This window comes from Ylistrum balloti, unplaced genomic scaffold, assembly GCF_031769215.1.
Source record: "Ylistrum balloti isolate Yb309-2 unplaced genomic scaffold, AGI_CSIRO_Ybal_v1 Utg371338, whole genome shotgun sequence".
NCBI lineage: Eukaryota > Metazoa > Mollusca > Bivalvia > Pectinida > Pectinidae > Ylistrum > Ylistrum balloti.
The window spans coordinates 340,856-358,325 of NW_026782711.1; the positions used below are offsets into that span (position 1 = coordinate 340,856).

A 17,470-nucleotide genomic window follows, 5' to 3' on the forward strand; every position below is an offset into this window, starting at 1 on the left:
GATGAAGAATCATTTTGAAACTATAACTGCGTAATATTACATAGATTATTGGCATTTCAAGCGGTTGAGTTTTTTTTTTTTTTTTTGTGTGGGGATGTTTAAAAAACAAAAAAATTCTGATTAAAGTGATCCTTGTCCCTACACCCAATTTATATACTTACATTTGTAATTGGGTCACAATCTATTGACCACAAATGTTAGGGTGTCCCATGGAGTACTTGTGCAGCCCACTTACAACATCCGACATACGTATACGTATACGCCTGCTATATATAATGCTTGCCCTTAAATGGGTAATATACGAACGGCATGTTAATGGTTGAGCTATTGTGTTATTACTACCGGTGAGATCTGTATCCAGTGGATGGTGAAACTGACGATATCAAGTAAATCATCACGCTTATGGTAGGTAAGATATTGTTCTCTGTTACTGATCGTTATGACGACAAGATATCTCATATGAAAAGGGTCAATAACGGCTCCCATATTTTGGCGTCATTATATCTCATCTTTAATTTGTGTTGAAATGTATTATTTGTAGCTTATACAATCCTTCGTGGTAGAATACTGAACGCAGCGATATTCCACTCTAACTTCATCAAGGATGGTTTGTTAGTTCCGGATACATGACAACATAATCTACTCATTGATTCGGAACTTTGCTGTTCATCTTGATTGATACCTTTTATCAAATACTGTTAGGAGACAGTGGACATTTTTTGATGACCAGTCATTAAAAATTTATTCTTAATCCCATTGGAAATGTGTAATACACCATACCGTAGGTGACGTAACTCCTTAACACTACCACCATTCACATGATACAGTGTTTTGTTGTATTAATTAGCATCCGGTCGATGACAAATACGATCGCAAAGGCTATAATTATACATTTATGTACATAATTTGATACAATATAAATATATCGATATGTAACGGACTGAACCATTTTATCTACAACATGTATATCTAACGACGATTTTTATGTCGCCCAGCATCAAACCTGGTCAAAATTGATCACTAAACATTTAACACGGTTTGTTTTGATCACCAAACGACTGACTTGGGTGGAATTTATATAAACAAAACAACATCTGGAGAATTAATCTCTTAACATTTAATCATGGATGATCGTTAACTCTCTAGCCTTGTTACAAGCAATCCAGCCTGGTTTTTACAGTTACTTCTTATCATTACGCTTTATACCTACATTGCATTATATGAAAATTTAACTTAAACGTCCAAACTTCGAACACGTGTCATTGTGTAAGTGGTACCCTAAGAAGAGTCTGGTTTGTGTTGTATGTAGGAAACATAATCGTTTGAACAAGTTTTCGAGGACTAACTACCGCGTAATACAAGTTGAAAGATAATTACCGCTGTTTAGATATGTCTTTTGTATAAGTGTTGGTGACTGGAAATTGACATAAATATATCGTTGACTAACAAAGGCGTGAAATACGTTTACAGTCATATACATTTTTTTATGAGGGGAGGCAGGATCAAGAATTTTTTTCTTTATTTTTCTTTTATTTTTATTGAATTTTATAAATTGAAAAAGCAAGGGAGCTGATAAATTTCCGTAATCTTGTAAATTTGTAAAACTTTCCTTAGGAACATAGGGTTATTGGTTTTTTATATGAGCTGTGAGGGACGATATGTAAATTATATTACCTCATAAACACCTAATACCGAATTAGATAAAATTGTGTAGTATTAATTGATGATTTAAACATGTGTTAATGTGCTTGTAAGGTTACTATCCTCTCGCGGAAGAGTGCAACTTATCAAATGATTGATATCTGAATTCACTGTTGTAAAATAATATTCCTCTTTAGGTAACGGTGTAGTACGAAGTGATGGCTTCATACTTTGCACGGACTTTTTATTGAAAAATAATTAGGTTAAGGCTAACTACAGGTAATCGTACTTGTTTTAGGATGATTGACAGCTGTCTGGTGGGAAAGGTATTAATCCGTCTTGTAGTAAACAGTAGCAGATGAATCTGGCTTAGGTGACGCTACCCTAAATTGAACACTAGTTTCTTTCAAATATGGACGTATACTTTTTGATTAAGCAATTATCAGCAACGATTTAACACAATTCGGGAAGTGCTACATTGCAGTTGATTGTCTCTTAGATTGTGCTATGGATTTTTAGTGTGTTTAGCTATAAGATTTGATATGTTTCGATAGAACATTTTCAACAATAAAGTTATCAGGAGCGGGTGAGGCAGGAGTCTTATAAAGCCCAGAAATGTATAGCTCGGTAGAAGTTATGGAACAGAAACCGAGGTTCTAATTGATTAAAATTTGTGCATGTACGATCACATAAGGGTGATGTGGCAGAACTGTCTTTATATTTTTCCGATCAATATATTTGATACAATAAAAACGGCAAGGACGAACGAGTAATCCTATAACTAGGAGAACATTTTAAAATGTAATCCAACATCTATTTTGTTCTTCTAACAGGTACTATTGTATCAATCCAACCTTATTCTGTTTTCCTTCATGAAATGCTAAAAATAAAAACAATTCTGTGTGTTTACGTGACATACACGCGGCTCTGTTTTCTCACGGTTGTAATGTTTCAACTTAATGATGATACATTGGACTCTGTGACATTCGCCTGTTTTTTCCCTATACATAAAATCATTACGCGAGTTACCAAAGCACATGATGTATGTTGGCAAAGTAAAATAGGACAACTTACAGTCTGACGTTGACAAAATAAGCATGATCTCGATGACCATGAACTTAATCATGTCATAAAGATACGAGCCATCTTTAAGCCAGCATGTAGTCCATAGGTGGTTAGATGGTGTAAAATCAAAGTGTCTATTGTAAAGTGACAGTTTCAAATTAGATGGTCGGGTAGTGACATTTCATCTGCACCAGTCAATGGTTGACATGTTTGGGGTAGAGTCAAGAGGAAGTAAGAATGCTTATTGAATAGTTTTAATTTTTATGGTATGACAGATACTATCATACATAGTTTTATTTAAAGAAAAGACGACATGGGCGTTAGGTTGCAGGCACAATATATACAATGTATCACAGGTCAAAAGTTAAGTATATATAAACACATTATGCAGATAAAATGATCTAGCGATCTCTACCGGTATGTATCGGAATTATGGAGACGTTGGGCGATTATCATCACTTAACTGTCAGCTTTAATCATTGTCGCCTAATTTATTAAGAAATTCACCAAGCGGTATGTCGTCTACTTAAAAATGCATGTATCTTTTTGAAATAATTGAAAAGGTCTGTTACAGAAGCAATGTAATCCTGGTCCAAATTGCGAAAACGAAACGCTATCTTAGCATAAACATAATTCTATCGAGTATGATTCAATACGTAAAATATAAAGAGGTATGTACATTTTGGCGTGTTCTTTTAAACAATCAATCCTGGTAATATTTACCAGGATTTTTCATAATTAAGGGATATTTTTCATTTGATTGTGTAGCAAAGAAAACTACGATTGTAGTTGTATGCCCAAATAAAATTCGAAAATTATCACGTACATGGGAATGGAAAGTGGTCGAATCCAAGTAATGAATGTTTTCAAAATGAGGATAAATGCAGAGAGGTTAAAGAATGTTTCTTTTAATTACAGCTGTTAAGATAATGTGACGTCGAAAAAGCTGGAAATGAATTAGAGAATTTTCCCCAAATTATTAAGCAACCGTCTTTCTGTTAGCAAATATTGCTAGGGGATACGGCTCATGATACGCAAGTTGCTGTTTTCCAAATGTTTTGTATTTCATTATAGGCCATGAGATCTAGATACTTTTTAAATTTGTATTTTTGATTTCCTTTAAACGCTGCAGCTTAAACAATTAATAACTTGAAAGTAATGGGTCACATCGGTCTCGAATAACTCTGGTAGAACTCAAGTATAATTATTATGTTTCGCCAATTTATGATTTCTTGGTAAGAACAAAACTAATCGGTGCAAAAATGCATTAAATAAATCATCTCAATTTAGCTGCAGAAAAATGACTTATAAAACTACTAGAAATAATGGACATTTGGATTTTATTTTCGTTTCCTAAATTAGTTATTATTAATGCTTCGACAGGATTGGTGCTGGCTATGACCAATTTCCTACTGAAGTTACAGCAATGACAAATACATTGTTTAAAATGCATGAATAATATTGAAGTGGATAGTTAAATGTAATATGGACAATGTAAAAACATCTGTCTCCCGTTCCTGGCATACTCTGAATCCGGATAACTTTAACAAATGTGAAATGGTATCGACCATGCACGCTGTTTTATCAGCCTACGTGCAGATTCCAATGAACAGTGCTCTCTTACGTAATGCTTCACTTGAGTAATGTTTCAAACACTGAAGATAAATGGGCAAGCAGATAAGACAAAGAATGATGTGTTTGTCCATGGTTCAAATCTGCAACATGGCATTTTAGATTTGAAATAAAATATTACAGCGATAGTACCGGCAACCAACAGAATGACATATTATAGAATAGAACTTTTACTTGACTATGTATTGCTCGTCACAAATACTCTCCAAAAGCAGAATTTAGGGTGGTCGGGTGGCGCAGTGGTAACGCACTCGCCTTTCACCTAGCCGACCGGGGTTCGATTCCCGGAACGGACGTGAAAAGGTAAGGGGTCACCTGCCCGACCACGTGGGTTTTCCCGGGTACTCCGGTTTCCTCCCACAATAAGACCCCTCGCGCGCTTACATCCGGGCCAACAAGAGTGATTAGTATAAGTTGACATAACTTGTTTCGCAATTGTTGTAAAATAAATAAAGTTTGTATTAAAAGCAGAATTGATTAACGAAAGAAAATGGATAATATCCATCCAGCGCTTACAACTGTATAAAATCAAAGTATACTCCAACTTATCATTAATTCAACTAATGTCTTGAGTTACTGACCTTCCTATTTGACCTTTTCTATTTTCAAGATAAAATTAACAACTTTATATTGAACGGTAACATATTCCTAACTGTAATAAAATGATTGATATCTACATTAAACTTTTTTTGATATATTGACACCATCCAGCAAAACAAATCAATATGAAACAATATTGATATTTTTAACGAGGAAATATCGTTTTAAAAGTCACACTTTGATGGTTTTAACCTAAAATTGCCCAATTACAATTTCAGGTTTTATTCCACCTCAGTGGTACGACGCATGCACTCTGTATATTAGAAATTGGATTAGGCGTCTTCACGTCCTTGGCTAAACAAATAAGTCGTGTCTTGTGTTGAAGCGGATAAGCTTGATTACCTGCATTAAACCTCCTACACATATACCTACGGCTTAGAGATACCTACACTCTATATGTTATGCTAACGCATATAAGTCTACCACGTAAACACAGTGGGAAAGAGAGAAACAATAGTACATATGTAGATGACAACATTATCAGAATATGAGAAGATCGCTCCAATAATATCCTTCATATTGTCATAAACAACGCATTCAGTCATTCTATTTTTAAATATGAAATATATACCGCCCTACTGGACTGCCGTAGTATGTAGTTAATTAACACGTACACACACTATCGCCTTTACCTGTCTACCTGACCTGTATAGCTCGCTAAGTAAACCGGAAATCAACAAACTTATCATAATGGCGACGACGTCTATGACCTGGGACTAAATGTTTTGGGTGGACCATGAGTGTGCTAGTCGTCATTTAGGTTATTGGTGATACTATCGATTTTTCTCTCTATTTCAGGGACGTTGTGATGTAGAACGAGCGCGATGTTTATGATTATCACATATAACCAGTAGTCAGTGTTGTACTGTGTGGCAGTGTGTATATATCTCGGAACTGTGCGTGGCTGGAAGCGATCTGTTACTGTTTTCAAACGTTAGTACTGATATCTAAAACTGACACAAGATATGTACATGGTACTCGTACCACACATATCTAGCAGAGACTTGGATGTATACTAGCCAGAAGCGAGTCTAACGTCGTTAGAGGTACAGGCGGTGAGGCCCTGAACATGTGCATTTTATCCTGATTAGCTGTGATGGATAGGCTAGCCGTTCTGTCCTGTCGATGAATGAATGGACACCTTGGAAACATCCGAGTCAGATCTATGTCAAATATTGACCAATGTTCATAGTGTTCTATTAGGATTATTATAACCTATAACTGACCAGGAGATTGTTGGTAATATAAAGGGGCTACTGAAGGTGGTCAATACGTTTTGTTTACATTATAAAAAAACCTTCTGCCCTCTTTACATCTTCCTGCCAGGCAGATCAGACGTTTCTTTGTGTATGCTACTGCATCAACACCTTTTTCTCTTAATATCAAGATATAACACTCTAGAGGAATTACATTTTTAGTGTTGGGTTTCAGGGCTGGCTGGTCTACACATGGATTTTATCACAGAAAACATCACATCTTAGGCTTAAACAGACCCAATCATGTGGAGAGAATCATGTTTTTTGTCCCTACTATTTACAGGTAAGTGAAATCGATAGATTTACCTACATATAACTTGGTATACATGTATTATTTCTATATCCGATACATATGCAGCTTTAACGTTAACGGTCTGTTTCACATTATATTGATGTTTAAATTGTCCTAAACTACAGAGTCGTGTATGTGATGAATCATGATTTCTTGGTATTACCATGACAAATCTATCAGGTGCACAACAATAGGAAATGATTATTAGAACATTTTGACAGTCATTTTCACGTAGAAGATTTTTCCTTAATAAGCTTACAACGTATAAAAACTATGAATTATTGTGATATCGACGTTTTAGTTTTGTATTTTTCTACTTTTTTCTGCTCGAATATTTTACTTTCTATACTCAGAAATCTTTGGTATTTTTTATCAAGTGGATGACCTGAAAGGCGTACATGATATTCAATAACTAGGCCGATTTTGTGTTATGATAAATTATACCAATATTGATATATTTGTGTTTGAAACTGTGATATCCATTTTAGCACTGATTTCTTTGAAGATAAGCTTATTAATAAACAACGGATTATATTAAGTAGATCCACTCAGTACAATGTATTTGTATACCGCATCTCACCTTACTATAAAACTGTGTTACATTACTTGGACATTGCACACATACTGAACTAAATTAATCACCTTCTGATAGGATACGGTGATTGTGTATAATACAGTATTTGATTTAAAAATATTAATGTCTCATTATGATAAAATCCATGTCAATGACAACTGTCATGTTTATACACGAAACCGGACGTGCAGGATAGTCAGTGCATTTATACAGAGTTTCCTATTTCTTAAGGAATGTGAGTGGGATGTGTAATAACTCAGGTAAACTTTTCCAACTTTTTCTTAAATATAACATCAAATACGTAAGATGGCATATTGAAAATAGCATGTAACGCTTTAGAGGGACTAGTGGAAAAATTAAGCTAATATTTTCCTTATCTCATTGTCATTGTCGTTAAACCTAGCTGTGTATTTTTTCCTCGGTAATACATTCAACTAAAGTAGGGATATACGGTTAACTGACATGAATGACTATCACTGACAGGGTAAGTACTCATAAAGATATTTAAATTTACTTTTAACAAAAAATGTCCATTAACCAAGGACATGAGGCAGCACTTAATGTCGTCAATAGCAATGAATCATTAATATATAATTTAGTACTTTTTCATTAATAACAATTAGAATCAAAACAATGCCTATATGATGTCCAAATTCATCTATTAATATTATATACTGACCTGTCAGATTGATTTTCAGTTTAATATACTTTTGTTTTAAATATTCATATTATCCATAAATACATCAAATGGTTTTAGAATTTGGAAATGACATTTATTATGTTTTAACGACGAATTATGTTGGTGTTAATCAGCATAAGAAAGCAAAAACTACAATCCTAGTGGTAAAAGTTATCATTTAAAAATATCATCAGAATACTAAGGTGTTTTTATATTGGTTTTATTCTAAACTAAATCAATTAAAAATTCATCATTTGATTAAACTTTGTAAGCATTTCCCTATAGGATTGTTTATGTTATAAGGATATAAAAGATATTACATAAAGTTATATCTCGAATATTATTTGTGTTGTTTAGGTTTCATGTACCAGTGACATTAGAAATATTAAACTTTCGTGTACAAACAATTATTCTGTTTCAATCACAAATTGCATACATTAACAACTAGTTTTATCGACTCCTTCAAGGGAATGAAATGACAACATTCATGTTAAAAAGAACTATTTTACTAAAGATTAAATGATAACACTATGATATTTTGGTTTATTTGTGAGCTAGCACATGCCCTTCACCTTTGTTACAGTATTACCTCACATGATATTTTGAATCGATGGCAACAATCAATGATGACATTCTATTGGATAAACACAATGGCACAAGAAGCGATATACATCGACACTTTGCCGGGTATATATATCCGGATGTCTGGCTCAGATTAACTATTGATGTTTCCTTAGCCAGTTGGTAACCGTGCACAGTTTGTATAGGGTATAGGATTTGTATGAAGAGATGTTCATGCAGACCAAGATCACTAAAACAATTGGTACTTGAGCATATTAGTGTCAGTAGAGACCGTTGGCCAAAGCAGGATGGTATGTTTACAACGTAAACACCAGGTTAATTCAGATGAGCATCCCAACTGAGGTAAACAGTAAAAGGTCAATCAAGGTGATTCAACAGGTCCCAAGTGGGATATAACGGAGTGGTTAACCTTTCATTACTAAATCTATAGCTGTTAAAATCTACAAAACACGCCGTGTGGAAAGATTTGAATTTCCCAATACGCTAATGGTGAATGATCACCAGCTGTAGTGACGTAACTAAGAGACCACAAGACGGTATCTGAATTTAGTTATATCAGCTTCAATGAAGATGCAAGAAAATGGTAAACCACAGAACATAAAAAATAGGAAGGCCAAAATTCGAGAGACAGCCTAGATATGAAAACAAACCACAACATTCACCATAAAGTTTATCGCTTATAAACTGGAAACACGAGATAATCCAGCTGGTGTGTCTGACAGTATGTCGGGGAGGCTGACTATAGAATCTACTTGGGGTAACACAGCAGAGAAAGCATTACATTTATTATGTCTTGTTTCGTTTGTGATGTGTAACATTCGTAGTAACTATATAGGTTTCCATTTCGAAAATATCTTAACAAAGTCTGAAAGACATTAATATGAGATGGCATTTTATGCAGTAAAAAGTATTATAAAATGGTAATTACAAATCATTATATATATTAATTAAACATTTTCAAACAGCGGAAAGACCCGAAATCACCATTTTGTAAATATCACAAGCAGTCATTATACTGTCCTATGTTTTTACCATTTTGTCATTTGCTTTGTTTTACCAGCGGTAATACTGGTCAATTATCTAAATAAGGATCAGTTTTTGGTTTCAGTGGTGACTCTGCCCGCATTTGCACCATGTACACCCTCACGTGGTTATGGTTCTATTCTGATCAAAGGCCAATCCATGTTGTATATATGTTGCTTCAGTAGTTACAGTCATCGTCCGCATGACAATGGGTCATTGTTTCAATGGACAGTATTTCTTATTTCTGACATGTTAGCAACCGTTGTTCCGTCCGCCATTTCCGGTCTGACAGTGGGTCGTTGTTCACGTGATTGCTCATATGTCAGTTAGTCTTTGAATTATTTGACGCCATTGCGCTATTTAGTCAGCATCACGAGAAAGTAGTAAGTTTTATCTTTCTACCTGTAAGATCATCGTACAAGAAACCATAGGCAATTATACGCTGTGTTAATCCTTCTACATTTTTCTTACAGTGGTAGCCGGAAACAGTGGCCCTTCGTTGGATCAACATCCGATTAAAGTTAACCTGATAGCGGGATTCACGGCAGTGCTACCTTGTACAGTCAAGAACAAAGGCCCAGGAACTAGGGTAACTAATGCTATATCCCAAAGCTCGCTACTTCCGTTTCTAAGAGAGAAGAGTTAAGCAGTATTTGTCATCTGTATTATCTTCCATTCGATTTTATTTAAACAATGCAACATAAATCAAAAGCTCTAAAATCCGTCTGGTATATTTCTTCTCCAATAAAAGTAGAGAATAAAGATAAAACATTATAGAATCAATAAATTAGTAGCACAATAAGATATATACAGACATGAAATATCACAATACAATATGTTTTGAATGCTATGTTATTGCACCTGTGAACTCCTTCACTGCTGATCACAAAACCTCATCTTATGTGCACAGGTGATTTTTTTAGTAAGTTACACTTAAAGAAGATAAGATGCTGGTGTATAGTGCAGTTCACACAGTACACACAACCGATTTCAGAAGGGCACGACGACCTTTCTGATTACTGGATGTATGCACTGTAGAGAGGGCATAGTGTGCAAGGAAGCTGTACTAATTTCCACGAAACTGTACATTTTTTTCAAAAAACAAAAGTGTATTAAAGTATCAAACAACAATAAGAAAAAGATATATAATGTAGATTAAATCAACAATACTTAAATCTCACCTCACAGTGCATTTATATGCAGCGGGAATGTACCATTCGGGAAAAATGGTCTTATTACCTAGATCTGAAATAAAAGTGTATTTGTGTAAGAAAATACTCGTTCGTCACAAACTACAAGAATTAGCGCTATTTTCGTGGTTGTGACTATAATTGAGCAGTGATATAATATATTTTTTTTAAAACGAATCTGCTGATTTGTATTCTAAAGAATGTCGTGGATACATTGGGATATATTAAGGTGATAAGGAAACCTAATATTTCGTACCTAAATCTCATTATATATTCCCAGTTATATCCATGATTAGGAAGTAAATTCAAGATCACTAAAACTTAAATCTTGTCTAAAATATCTCGACTTGTTTTTACATTTCCACCACGAGTATACCATGGGTATGCCACCACAATTACAACTGACCAATTATATAACGTATTCATATCGCAAGGATCATAAATAGCTCTAATATCTATTAAAATAAGTAATGTGAAATAAGTATCAACTTATGATTATCTAGGTTTGTTCCGAATTCTTGGAGAAGAATATCCATACATCTGATATCCAAAAACCATGCGTATGGCTTACTAAATCAGCAACAGTTAGATTCAAGATACGAGAACTCTGGTTAATGCTATGATATATCTGTCATGATTATCAGATATAAAACAGTGTGCTATTAATTGATGCTGAAATATGTCCCAATTAAAGCATGAAGTTGACTACATTCTGGCATTCGTCTTTCACCTTAATATTTTTCTTTGCAAAGTGCACCAGCTGCATTTTATCCAGATATGCCAGTTTGATGCACTTATATATCACTTTCCGAGATTTTGTATTTGAATCCACATGAATGCTTAGACTAATTCATAATTTGACTTTGCAGTAGCTGGGCATCTGTTTCAAATCACATTTACTCATTAAGAAAACAAAGTTTGATAAGGTCAAAATTCCTTAGGGAATAGGCAAATGGTTTGTTTTCCAACAGGAAGGCTGCTCGAAAACCATTGATTACGCATGATTTCGTAAAATAAGCAAATAAAAATACAATATATAAATATATATACATGTGTAAGTTTACAATGTTAGACTTAGATTGGCCAAGAATTTCGAAAACGGCACTATGAAACTGTGTTTCTGAACAATTTATCTGTGTTAATGATCGAGAAATTTAAGACCTTCAGCTACATAAAAAATGACCAAACAGCTATCAAAATGATGCATGAGTGGTATTCAACTAGGTCTCCCCACCACCCCCACCCCCCGCCCTAATGTGAAGTAAACAAAATAGTTTACTTGCGTCATGATGAAAATATCACATGTGAAGCTGTCTCAATCAAAATTATAAATCATATTCTTATCATAAATATCTTTTAAAATTGTGTAAAGAAAAATGAACTTCATGACGTGTTTACGAACAAGGCAAGTAGTTGATATTTTATTGGAGTGACATTGCTATCTTATGATTTTCAAGATATCCATAATTTCCTCAATAAACGCGCTGAACCTTAAAGGCAAACATTTTCCATACATTGCTAAAACAGCATTGATTTTTACTTTTAAAATGTTTTGATCATGTAATCCATTTAGCATAAAGATTTTATAGAACAAAAATATGAACATTGAGAAATGCTTTTAAACATATGCTTTTCAATTATTTGTATTTTTATGATGTGTAACGAAATCAGTTTGTATACAAACTATATTATAGACATGTTATATTTGCACAGGTTATGGTAACGTTAAAATCAAAATTTTAAATGGGACTGAAAATTGACTTAGTTTTGGTTATCATTATTTCAAAATCAATGTTAGTTATAAGTCTGTTAACTGATAGTAAAACAACCCATTGTCACATGTGTATAATTGCAGCGTGCCTAATCCCTAAACAAACGAGACACCATCTGCTGTAACGTGAAATCATTAATAAGCTACTTTGATTATTCCTAATATGTTTAGCCTTCTTTACTTCCATACAACATACCACATGTGTTATAATAAAGAAGGTAATTATACTGATAACAATGGAATAATTACAGGATTTGAGCTTACTGGCATTCAGAAACTGCTTCGGTATTTGTCTTTACAATGGAAATGGAAGAAATATTTAAAGTTTAATCTGAAAATGTTTCGTTTCCTCTCTACAAGTTGATGTTAAAGTATGATTAATGACACTCAGTTGTCAATATACGATTATTCCGGCTGTCTTATCAAACATCTGTAATTAGGGTGTAATCCCTCAATTTGATAGAAATTGCTATTTGATGTGATAGATTTCCTGGTGTATACAGAAGTCACGAACAGATACCCAGTAACTTGGGTGGTAAATGTTCAGGGCTTTCTAAAGCACTGTCAACTTACTGGCTACTTAATTAAATTTTGAAATCATTATTCATGTTCATAAAAAAATGGTTTCTTGGGTAAAACCTTACATCCGAATAGCCCTGGTATTAAAATGTAATGTTTACTTTCGGAAAATCCTTAATGAGGAATTTTTAAGCACTTGATTTTATCCCGTTAGTTACAGAGTACCTGCAGTTGTAAATACTAATATCAAAGTTAACACTACGAAGAGATGAATCATGGTCAGTAAGCCCATGACTCCTAAATGTTCGCATAAAGGTCAAGAGAATTGGAATTCCCACATAATCGGCATGTGGTCGGCATGTCCTTGGGGAAGATTCATAATTACCCAATCGATTTACTCTACATTACTGCCCTAGATAACCCCGACGTTATCTCTCAGACGACCATAATGGCCCTTGATGCCATATGTTTGATGCTGATGGCGTTTTTTATGAACATTACATGGTAATATACTATATTTGATAACCTCAGTGACAGTCTGTTTTTCTAACTCTTCAACCTTGGCTCTGAGTGAATTGCATAGTAGTCTTAAATTAGATAAAAATATAATGAACATGTGCGTTTCTATACTAGAATAAATTGATGACTTCATTTTTTGTTTACAAATAACTGACGTCATCGTTGAAATTTAGTTCACCAACAGGTGCACGTTGCAAAATGAATAAGTAAATAAAAGGTAAGACACCTACAAATTCACATGTTATGGTTCACCCCACGTTTTTTTTCTTTTTTTTTTCTTACAATGGTCACTTTTGGTATCAGAAAATATTTATTTTTTACCTAATGAAATTCCAGGACAATTCCCTTGTTTTTTTTATATGAATTCGAAAAACCATGAGTTAGATATAATCGATTATAAAGTTTCATTTCCTATAGACAGCACAGAGGTAAATTATTTACAAAACATCAAACCAGGCGAAAAATAAGTACTATTCCAAATGTAAACACATGTAATGTAGTGTAAGGACTAACACACATGTAATGTAGTGTAAGGACTGCCAAACATGTAATGTAGTGTAAGGACTGCCACACATGTAATGTAGTGTAAGGACTGCCACACATGTAATGTAGTGTAAGGACTGCCACAAATGTAATGTAGTGTAAGGACTACCACACATGTAATGTAGTGTAAGGACTGCCACACATGTAATGTAGTGTAAGGACTGCCACACATGTAATGTAGTGTAAGGACTGCCACACATGTAATGTAGTGTAAGGACTGCCACACATGTAATGTAGTGTAAGGACTGCCACACATGTAATGTAGTGTAAGGACTGCCACACATGTAATGTAGTGTAAGGACTGCCACACATGTAAAGTAGTGTAAGGACTAACACACATGTAATATAGTGTAAGGACTGCCACACATGTAATGTAGTGTAAGGACTGCCACACATTTAATGTAGTGTAAGGACTGCCACACATGTAATGTAGTGTAAGGACTGCCACACATGTAATGTAGTGTAAGGACTGCCACACATGTAATGTAGTGTAAGGACTGCCACACATGTAATGTAGTGTAAGGACTGCCACACATGTAATGTAGTGTAAGGACTACCACACATATAATGTAGTGTAAGGACTGCCACACATTTAATGTAGTGTAAGGACTGCCACACATGTAATGTAGTGTAAGGACTGCCACACATGTAATATAGTGTAAGGACTGCCACACATGTAATATAGTGTAAGGACTGCCACACATGTAATGTAGTGTAAGGACTAACACACATGTAATGTAGTGTAAGGACTGCCACACATGTAATATAGTGTAAGGACTGCCACACATGTAATATAGTGTAAGGACTGCCACACATGTAATATAGTGTAAGGACTGCCACACATGTAATGTAGTGTAAGGACTAACACACATGTAATGTAGTGTAAGGACTGCCACACATGTAATGTAGTGTAAGGACTGCCACACATGTAATGTAGTGTAAGGACTGCCACACATGTAATGTAGTGTAAGGACTGCCACAATGTAGTGTAAGGACTGCCACACATGTAATGTAGTGTAAGGACTGCCACACATGTAATGTAGTGTAAGGACTGCCACACATGTAATATAGTGTAAGGACTGCCACAAATGTAATGTAGTGTAAGGACTGCCACACATGTAATATAGTGTAAGGACTGCCACAAATGTAATGTAGTGTAAGGACTGCCACACATGTAATATAGTGTAAGGACTAACACACATGTAATGTAGTGTAAGGACTGCCAAACATGTAATATAGTGTAAGGACTGCCACACATGTAATGTAGTGTAAGGACTGCCACACATGTAATATAGTGTAAGGACTAACACACATATAATGTAGTGTAAGGACTGCCACACATGTAATGTAGTGTAAGGACTGCCACACATGTAATGTAGTGTAAGGACTGCCACACATGTAATGTAGTGTAAGGACTGCCACACATATAATGTAGTGTAAGGACTGCCACACATGTAATGTAGTGTAAGGACTGCCACACATGTAATGTAGTGTAAGGACTGCCACACATGTAATGTAGTGTAAGGACTGCCACACATGTAATGTGGTGTAAGGACTGCCACACATATAATGTAGTGTAAGGACTGCCACACATGTAATGTAGTGTAAGGACTGCCACACATGTAATGTGGTGTAAGGACTGCCACACATATAATGTAGTGTAAGGACTGCCACACATATAATGTAGTGTAAGGACTGCCACACATATAATGTAGTGTAAGGACTGCCACACAAATATTGTAGTGGAAGGACTGCCACACATATAATGTAGTGTAAGGACTGCCACACAAATATTGTAGTGTAAGGACTGCCACACACATGATGTAGTGTAAGGACTGCCACACACATAATGTAGTGTAAGGACTGCCACACATGTAATGTAGTGTAAGGACTGCCACACATGTAATGTAGTGTAAGGACTGCCACACATATAATGTAGTGTAAGGACTGCCACACATATAATGTAGTGTAAGGACTGCCACACATATAATGTAGTGTAAGGACTGCCACACATATGATGTAGTGTAAGGACTGCCACACATATAATGTAGTGTAAGGACTGCCACACATGTAATGTAGTGTAAGGACTGCCACACATGTAATGTAGTGTAAGGACTGCCACACATATAATGTAGTGTAAGGACTGCCACACATATGATGTAGTGTAAGGACTGCCACACATATGATGTGGTGTAAGGACTGCCACACATGTAATGTAGTGTAAGGACTACCACACATGTATTTTAGTGTAAGGACTGCCACGCCATTTTACGTTAATCTAACAATAGTGTTTACAGTTACATACACAACCAGATAACGCCGTATAGCCGGGTATTTTCGTTCGCGTGGTATTTTCACTATTTCGCGGTATATTAACGTGATCGTGAAATCTTACTCCGTGGAATAATTATGTACTGTATATAAGGTATCCTTTTTTACATCCAGATTGTGAAATTCAAATTTTGTTGAAATATCATTTGATTGTTTTAATAGAAATTCGCTAAAATTTTGACCCTTGACACTTATACGGTATTTCTCTATATACAAATAAGAAAACAAAAATTGTTGATCACTAGGCATACTGCGAATGTAAGAAGAAATATAAACCCTGGAAATTTCGGAAATAAAATATATTTTAAATCACTATTACGCGTAAACAAAAAACCGTCATAATAAACAAGGAACAACGTCAGTCAGCAGCGTTCTAATGTATATCGAAATACAAGAATACAATATGGTGATAGTTTAGATACGTATATAGATAATACTATATTAAATGAATAAGTTAGGCGGCATTTTCATGATGACCTAGATGAACAGGAGATAGTGGTGTTTCCGCTAATGTCCCCCCGTAATACTTCAGATGACGGGCAACAAGATGCGACCCTTGTAAAACACTTGATTCGTCCTCACAAAAGGAAATGCGTCCTTAAATGTATATATGTGACCATTTCGTGTTGTCATCTTGTAAACCGATAAACTGCATCATGTTATTTATAAAAGCATTTACATAGTTATCATGTCTTTTTCGTTAATAACTTCTTCAGTAATAACTAATTACCTTTTTTTAAAATGTCATAAACAACGGCTGCACTTTAGAAAACTACATCATTGTAACTACTTTTAATCACTGTAAGAACTGCACTGAGACAATTGATAGAACACAAAAACAATGAGAATCTGCATTTGACGGACGTCAACAATATTATAAGAATTGACTTAACGGTCAGTTCAACTGGAAACTTGATAAGCTGTACCTGTAGAAGAAAATGTAGTTACGTCAACTCTTAATAATTCAAATTGCTTCGCATCTAAGAGAACAACATATTTATTGTTTCACGGCTTAGAGGACAATGTTTCTGTCTTACACTGCAGAACTACAGCTGGTTCTTTTATGAAACAGTATAACATGGCCGTCGTTTGTGTTACATATTGAAACGGCTATAATTCACAGTAATCTTTCTGTATCTACATTCATTTTGCATCCTCAGCCCCTAAGAGAGTTTTCTGGCTTATGTGTTTATGCGTTATGTGTTTACACCAACAAACAAGTCCTTGCTAGTTGAACTGTGGTACAAGTTGTC

The 17,470-nt window shown here is 34.9% G+C and overlaps 1 protein-coding gene across 9 annotated transcripts in view; it reads left to right on the forward strand.

Annotated features, from left to right (window-relative positions):
- Nucleotides 1–314: 314 nt before the first annotated feature.
- The window catches only part of LOC132562096 (protein amalgam-like), a 414,615-nt gene continuing 397,459 nt past the window's right edge, over nt 315–17,470 (forward strand). The window contains exons 1-4 of one of the 9 annotated variants that reach the window (XR_009554734.1): nt 317–405; nt 5,737–5,871; nt 6,370–6,477; nt 9,818–9,933. Coding sequence is in view for 1 of the 9 variants with exons in the window: in XM_060226827.1 (XP_060082810.1) it covers nt 6,438–6,477; nt 9,818–9,933 (156 nt within the window). In the remaining 8 variants the exon portion in view is untranslated. The other 8 variants (XR_009554735.1, XR_009554733.1, XR_009554736.1 and 5 more) reach the window with 8 other exon arrangements.